Genomic DNA, 7,849 nt, shown 5'->3' with positions numbered 1-7,849 from the left:
TTGGGCATGGGAGTTGGAAAGTGAGAGAGGCTCAGAGTGAACAAGAGATGAACACAGAGATAGGAAGAACCAGCCAGGAAGGGAAAAACAGACTCAGATTGTGTTTAACTGCCACAAGACTCAACAAATGGATGATCAAGGAGTAATAATCCTGAACAAATTTATAATATATCATAGGTTGTGGATGTTTGCCACATGTAGATAAAGTAGTGAAGTTGAATTAACTTGTGGTAAAATCATCACCATAAAAAAATGGACATGGATCGGGTCACGACTTGATGTACAGTTTTGAAAAAAATATCAGAATGTCAACACGCTCACAGATAATAAAACCACAGCTGTGATCTTCTCCACGAACTAAAACTAACAAAACTAAAAGCAGTTCCACTCTTTAGCAACCTAGCTGTGATTTGTCTCCCCCCGGTGGTCATCTTTGGAACTACTCATCCTGTACCACCAAGATCAGCCCAAGTCCAGTTTCTGACATCCATGCAAATGAATGCAAATGAAAACAAGGCACACATTTTGATTTGGATCTGCAAATGTACATTTATTTTTAAGTAGCTATTATGTACATTTTTACAAACTCTCTCCCCCCCCCTCTCTATACACACACACACACACACACACACACACACACACACACACACAAAACAAACACCACCCTTAAATCCTGAACACCAAAGTTTACAAGGGGCAGTACACTAGCTAGAAGATCACTCAGTTTCCAGACATTTTTCAACTCTTGTTTTCTGTTATGAGTAACAAAGCATTAAAAAATACAATTAAACATAATTTTTTTAAAAACATAATTGTACTCATCTTTTCCATTTTCGTCTTCGAAATGAATTCCAAATGATTTCTTATAAAATATTTCCCTTTTTTGTTTTGCATCATCTCGTACGTCAAGGTGTCATATCCTCTCTGAAATTCTCTGAAATCATGAACATTTTCTACGTGACTTTTCCTTTTTCATGCTCCCTGACATGATGTAATTTTTACAACTGAATCCATCAGCAGTTATTGGCTTCAGATCCATAACGCTGTAAATACACAAATTATAGCAATAAAATTGGACACCTTTGATTAGGCTCATATACCCCTGGTGTTGTTGTGACTCTCTGCAGGAGAGGAGGAGGAGGAGGAGGAGGAGGAGGAGGAGGAGGAGAGAGAGGAGGAGGAGGAGGAGGATGAGAGGGAGGTGGGCTCTCAGGAGTGACCATATGTGTTTGACAGGAGTGTTTTCGTGGATGATTTGTTTTTTTCCTTTAACGATATTGTCTAGAGTGGATCGCTGAGGCACTGCTGTGAGGACAGCTGCTTCTGACACACACTGCGTAACAAAAACATGTACAGTATCACATTTGGGATTGAGTGAGTAGTATGCATACTGAGGCGAGGGGGGTGATAGGATTATTAAGAAGAGACTTGTCATCTATCGAAGAAATGTTTGATTGGTCAATAAATACAAACAAATCAACCCATTTCGAGTCTTTTACGATCAGAAGCTTCACATTTCAAAGCATAAGTAGCGATCAATCTGCAAAAATCAAACAAATCCCCTATAAAATGACACCAGTGAAAAAAGAATTCCTTCCAAACACAGGTAGTTTTCTGCGAATGACTACGTTCAGCCATGTATGTATGCATGTGTCTACAGGTAGTCCTCAACATATGAACACAACTGGTTTGGTTTGGTTGTTCGCAAGCTGAATTGTTCGTAAGTCGTCATTTATTAAATTTTATCTATAACTGCTGTTTTAGGTCATTTAAATACCATTACTACTCTAAATACGAAAGTATTATTCCCTAAGACCAGAAACAATTACAGGACATAAAAACAACATAGTACAAGGTAATTAAGTAAAATACATGTGCAGGTTGTTTTTGAGTTAAGTCGTACGCAATAATATGTCGAATTTTTAAAAAAAATACACAGAAAAAAAAAATTCAAGTCAACATCATTTCACTCCACTTAACGGCTGTCCACCACAAATATTGGACTACTAAAATCAATTGAAAACAGTTAAAAGCACATAATTTTGTAATAACCCTGCTATTAACTGCAACTGCAGTAGAGACGGAACCCAAAGACACAGGCTTTATCAGGCTTCATTCATCTCTTTACACAAGAACTCCAAACAAACGCCCGCACATAACTCACTGATTTTCGTTTCCTTTTCCCAAGTCTCACGAACTTCCTCCAGCCCAACACATGTGAAGCCTACGGCTCAAGGCAATATCACAGTCACAGTCTGCATAAGCACAGGCTATCACGATATCATGTTACTGTACAATAAATAATAATCAAAAAAATATAATCACATTAAAATATGTATGTATAATTCCAATATCTACTGTTAAGCGTCAATCGTGATTCATGCGTTTTGAATTCAGATTAGTTTATGCACGGTAAGATTTTACTGTATTACTTAAACTTTAATCCTTGAGGAGGATGTGGAGAAGAAGAAAACACTTCAAGGAACTCTCAACCAGTATTGTATGCGTATCCAACAACAACAGCCAGTCTGCTATTGATTTTGACGATCCACTGTACTGTAATGTAGTAACATATAGTTTGTAATTTACCGGTACCTTTAGCGCGAAGGAAGAGGAGATGGAGGGGGGAGTTATTGTCTGTGAGAGGCAGTGTTGTCATCAGAGAGATAGTCAGCAGGAGAACTGCAGTACAATAGTCAAGATGTAGGGGCATGCATTTGTTCGTACCTGCGAATGTTTGTAAGTCAAATGTTCGTATGTTGAGGACTACCTGTATATGTATATCTATCAACATGAGGAAATATGTATGCACGCATTTTTTCTTGATGTGTGTGTGTGTGTGTGTGTGTCTGTGTGGGGTAGATATCACTGTCCTCCATTGTAGGCATAGTCCGCTTTATTGTGCATGACCAGTCTGTCCTCCACGAAATAGAAGCTGTCCGACCGGGTCTCATAAGGACACTCCACCATCTGACGGACTGAAACACAACGAGACACGAGCACATCATCCATCCAAACACAGACACTCATAAATATCCATGCCCAAGAAGATCGAATCAGTGATATCGATTAAGATCTTGAGATGTCCAAGGGAGTTTTTTCTTAACCAGACTTTCACTGCAAACATGTTCCTCCACTCGCATAAATAATGTCACAATACAATCAGTATGAAATTAATCGGAAAACGCTGATGTGGCATAATTTGTTTTACACAGAGTTAACCTCATTTCAACATGGAGTATTTCTCTCATGTGACTCACCCATGCTGTCAGACAGCTGGGGGAACTCGTAGATGTGCTCACACGTGTTTTGGCTGTTTGGGATACAGAAGCCAAAGTCAAAGTCGAAGCTCTTCAGCAGGTGGTCGCGGAAGTAGTGCCTCTCGATCATTCGGAAGTTGTTCAGGGGCCGGTTTCCGACTGTGAATTCGACCCTGGTTGGATGACACAGAAAGGAAGGAGACTGGGATGGCCTGCAAGACCAGAAGGCCTGCTCTTTGTATTAATGCTTCTACAGTCCTACAGTAGGACTTCTCTAACCGCGAGAGTCCCGTTGGAGACAATGCATCAGTTGTAATGCAACATGTCCTTCACTCCTCCACATATAGAACAACAAGAATATGAACCCAATTATTTCAAAGGTAAATAATGCAACATGTCCTTCACTCAGTGTCGCAGTTGTCCTGAAGAAAAACTGCGTGCATGCATATTTCCTTACGTTGATAAGTGTGTGTGTGTGTGTGTCTGGTGTGTGTGTTTTGGGGATGTGTGAGTCACTCACGTCGCTCCCACAGTCCTCAGTCTCAGGAAGGCTGGGGTGAACTGGTAACGCACAAATCGACCTGCACTGGCATCAGCATCTCGGTTGTCCTCGTCGTCATCTGAGACACACAGACACTTAAAATGAGTCACACTGACAACAGAACCACATCGAGCTGCTTTTCTCTTTAGCAGAGATTTTAAGATGATGATGACAACCAGTTGTCAGCAGGGCCAGTGGCACATACTTCACAGCTGACAGCTTCATTTGCATCACAGAGCCAAGGAGTGGGTTGGAGAACAGTACCTATGTGGGGGGGTTTGGCGATCTCAAACAGGACCGTGCTCGTCTCCAGGTCTCTGATCTTAAAGCGCACGAAGTCGACATTGTACACGTTGTCCTCAGGTTTACAGAGGTACCCTGTAAAAGATATAAGCCGGATATGACAGCACTTTAGAAATATTAGAACAAATATATTACATATCCAATCCGATCCAATCCACTTTATTTATAAAGCACAATTTATATAAACACAAGGTTTCCAAAGTGCTGCACAGCAACTGGATAAAAAACAGAACAGACATGCCATAAAACCATGAACATAATGCAGTTAAATAAAATATCAAAATAAAAATCCAACAAAACAATTTAAAATAAGTTAAAAGCGGAAATAAAATCAGATAAAAACAATTAAAATAATGTGAAGTAATACACAAAAACACTCTAAAAGGTGTCAAACGCCAGGGAAAAGAGGTACATACACCCTTAAATGTTCCCTATATGTCCACATGTAGAGCAACAAGAATATGATCGAATAATATGAATTATTTCATAGTTTAATAATGCAACATGTCCTTCACTCAGTCTCACAGTTGTCTTTTATTTCAGATGTCAGATGAAACACGACGAAAACACTGATGACAGTCTAACTTGTCACATTATAACTATGAATGAATTAAGACCACATTATGTGTCTGGTTTAGGTGATCACATCGCTTTGAAACAGGAACAAGGTGACAGAAAACGATGTCAAACAAGTTTGTCAGGTCTTGTATTTTCTTAGATAATTAGAACAAGTGGCATCCACAGTGTTAAATGTTAAACCGGGTGTGTGCTGTATAGTAAGTAGATTATGATCAGGCGTAAATAAGAGAGAACAGCAGAAACCTCGGGTAGCCCCACTCAGCCTCAGCACATCTTCCGGCGTGATGTGTGCGCTCTGTGCGCGCAGGTCTTCCTCCGTGACGGGCCTGCCGTCCAGCTGGCTCCTCCGGGACTTGAGCCTCTTCAGAACGCTACCACCGGGCTTTCGGTCACGCGGAGGAGCCGCGGTGCCGTGCCCCACACCGGAGACGTTGTCAGCAACAGGCGCGTCGCCGCGGGCTTTGGTTCCTCGCATCGCTGACGTTCCTCGGCCTTGAGCTTCTCCGTCTCCTTCTCTGATTAATGCCAGAAGAAGAAAATGGCGTCGTAGATGTCGAATGTCGAGAGAAGTGTCGGCGAACGGTCAAGCTCTTGTTTTTGTAAGCACATGCTGTACAGTTGCCATGACAACTTGTCCTGTGAGTCAGAGGAGGGGGATGAGGAGGTTCTGCAAAATTTCCAGCAGGGGGCGATGGCGATCGAAAAGTTTTGACACTACACGTTTCAAGGTTTAGTGACTTCTGGATTTAAAACAGTATAAGTATTTTAAAAATGAAGTTATTATTTATAGCTTTGAAGGTGAAATCACGAAATACTTAATATAAAAATTACTATTAAAATGATTTTCGAAATATTTTTATTTCATGTTAATTTTTAGTCTGTTGACAAATCAATCAATTTAGTCTACTTATTTCAGCTGCACATATTTAAAGGGTCTTCTTCTTTTCCTTTCGGCTTTTCCCTTCAGGGGTCGCCACAGCGAATCAATTGCCTCCACCTAACCCTGTCGTCTGCATCCTCTTCTCTCACATCAACTACCTTCATGTCCTCTTTGGTCTTCCTCTAGGCCTCCAGCCTGGCAGTTCAAAACTCAGCATTCTTCTACCAAAATATTCACTATCTCCTCTGGACATGTCCAAACCATCACCTACACCTACTGTACACCTACAGCACACCTCACCACTGTCTTACTGTCCTCATACATGTCCTGCACCACTCTAACATACTTCTTTGCCACTCCAGACTTCCTCATACAATACCACAGTTCCTCTGTGGGCACCCTGTCATAAGCTTTCTCCAGATCTACAAAAACACAATGCAGCTCTGTTTGGTCTTCTCTGTACTTCTCTATCAACATCCTCAAAGCAAATAATGCATCTGTAGTACTCTTTTTTTGGCATGAAACCATAGTGCTGCCCTAGGTCTAGCTTCCACTACTCTTTCCCATAACTTCATTGTATGGCTCATCAGCTTTATTCCTCTGCATTTGCCACAACTCTGCATGTCTCCCTTGGTCTTAAAAATGGGCACCAGCACACTTCTCCTCCATTCCTCACACATCTTCTCACTATCTAAGATCCTGTTGAACAACTCAGTCAGAAACTTTACTGCCACCTCTCCTAGACACTTCCAAACCTCTACAGGTATATCATCAGGACCAACTGCCTTTCCACTCTTCATCCTTTTCAATGCCCTCCTCACTTCATCCTGACTAATCTTTGCTACTTCCTGGTCTACAACAGTCACCTCTTCTAGTCTTTGTTCTCTCTCATTTTCCATGTTCATCAACTCTTCAAAGTACTCTTTCCATCTTCCCATCACACTACTGGCACCTGTCAATAGACTTCCATCCCTATTCTTAATCAACCTAACCTGCTACACGTCCTTCCCATCTCTGTATCTCTGTCTTGCCAACCGGTATAGATCAGTCTCTCCCTCCTTACTGTCCAACCTAGCATACAAGTCATCATAAGCCCCTTGTTTGGCCTTTGCTACCTCTACCTTCACTTTACGCTGCATCTCCCTGTGCTCCTGTCTACTCTCCTCAGTCCTCTCAGTGTCCCACTTCTTCTTACCTAACCTCTTTCTCTGTATACACTCCTGTACCTCCTCATTCCACCACCAAGTCTCCTTATCTACTTTCCTTCCAGATGACACACCGAGTACTCTCCTACTGTCTCCCTGATCACATTAGCTGTAGTTGTCCAGTCATCTGGAAGCACCTCCTGACCACCCAGAGCCTGTCTTAACTCCTTCCTAAAAGTCATGCAACACTCTTCCTTTTCCAGCTTCCACCATTTCATCCTCTGCTCTGCCTTTGCCCTCTTCATCTTCTTCACCACCAGAGTCATCCTACACACCACCATCCTATGCTGTTTGACTACACTCTCGCCTGCCACTACTTTGCAGTCACTGATCTTCTTCAGATTACATCGTCTACACAAGATGTAGTCTACCTGTGTGCTCCTACCATCACTCTTAGAGGTCACCCTATGTTCCTGCCTCTTCTGGAAGAAAGTATTCACTATAGCCATTTCCATCCTTTTCGCAAAGTCAACTACCATCTGTCCTTCTGCGTTCCTCTCCAGGATACCAAACCGTTTATTATTTTTCTCGAGTGCCATAATCGCATGATAATCTGGTAATAACAACATTTTTACAATATCTCCAGTAGCTCCAGACATTAATTAATTATCCACTAAACCTTGGGAATTCAGAATAAATACTATGGGTTGTCTGACAATGATCTTACCTTCAAATCTCTGTGGAAATCCTCCGAGTTAAAGTGTTCATGAAGATCCTCGGATCCTGGGTCATTTTGACCCAGTTTATCCGTGCTCTCCATCTCCTTCCTAGCTTCCCAGAAGGTATTCTAAAGAACGACAGGTCCTTGTCTTCGCGTCCTTTTGCTGTTCTGTTGACACAACCGTTCACCGCACATATAACCATGATAGTTTTGGAGTTAATCACATCTAGAATTGCATTGTTTCTTATGGCTGCTAAGCTATTTTGGGCGCCAGTGACGTACGACGCCCACGTGACCACTGAATGCGGAAGCTGCTGCGGCGCAGATTTTGAGCTTTTTTGACCAAACGGATGATGCTACACATATAAAATTTATTTTTTCTTCTATTTTTCATTATGATGAATAACATATATGTCACTT

At 41.6% G+C, this 7,849-nt stretch overlaps 1 protein-coding gene across 1 annotated transcript; it reads right to left on the bottom strand.

Moving 5' to 3' along the window:
* Nucleotides 1-614: 614 nt before the first annotated feature.
* Nucleotides 615-5,247, bottom strand: LOC137595294 (protein unc-119 homolog B-like). The gene is made up of 5 exons (XM_068315285.1): nt 4,927-5,247; nt 4,066-4,179; nt 3,781-3,880; nt 3,261-3,433; nt 615-2,978 (listed from the first exon to the last, which is right to left on the bottom strand). The coding sequence occupies exons 1-5, from the start codon at nt 5,156-5,158 to the stop codon at nt 2,866-2,868; spliced, it is 732 nt and encodes a 243-aa protein (XP_068171386.1). The 5' UTR covers nt 5,159-5,247; the 3' UTR covers nt 615-2,865.
* Nucleotides 5,248-7,849: the final 2,602 nt, after the last annotated feature.

The sequence above is a fragment of the Antennarius striatus genome, chromosome 5, assembly GCF_040054535.1.
Source record: "Antennarius striatus isolate MH-2024 chromosome 5, ASM4005453v1, whole genome shotgun sequence".
Lineage (NCBI taxonomy): Eukaryota > Metazoa > Chordata > Actinopteri > Lophiiformes > Antennariidae > Antennarius > Antennarius striatus.
The sequence above is the reverse complement of the archived record's forward strand: the minus strand, read 5'-3'. Positions and strand labels throughout refer to the sequence as shown.

Coding starts and splice junctions, on each gene's coding strand:
- LOC137595294 (XM_068315285.1), bottom strand. CDS start 5,158: ATGCGAGGAACCAAAGCCCGCGGCGACGCGCCTGTTGCTGACAACGTC. Junction 4,180..4,926: donor GCTGAGTGGGGCTACCCGAG/GTTTCTGCTGTT, acceptor TATCTTTTACAG/GGTACCTCTGTAAACCTGAG. Junction 2,979..3,260: donor CCAGCTGTCTGACAGCATGG/GTGAGTCACATG, acceptor GTTGTGTTTCAG/TCCGTCAGATGGTGGAGTGT.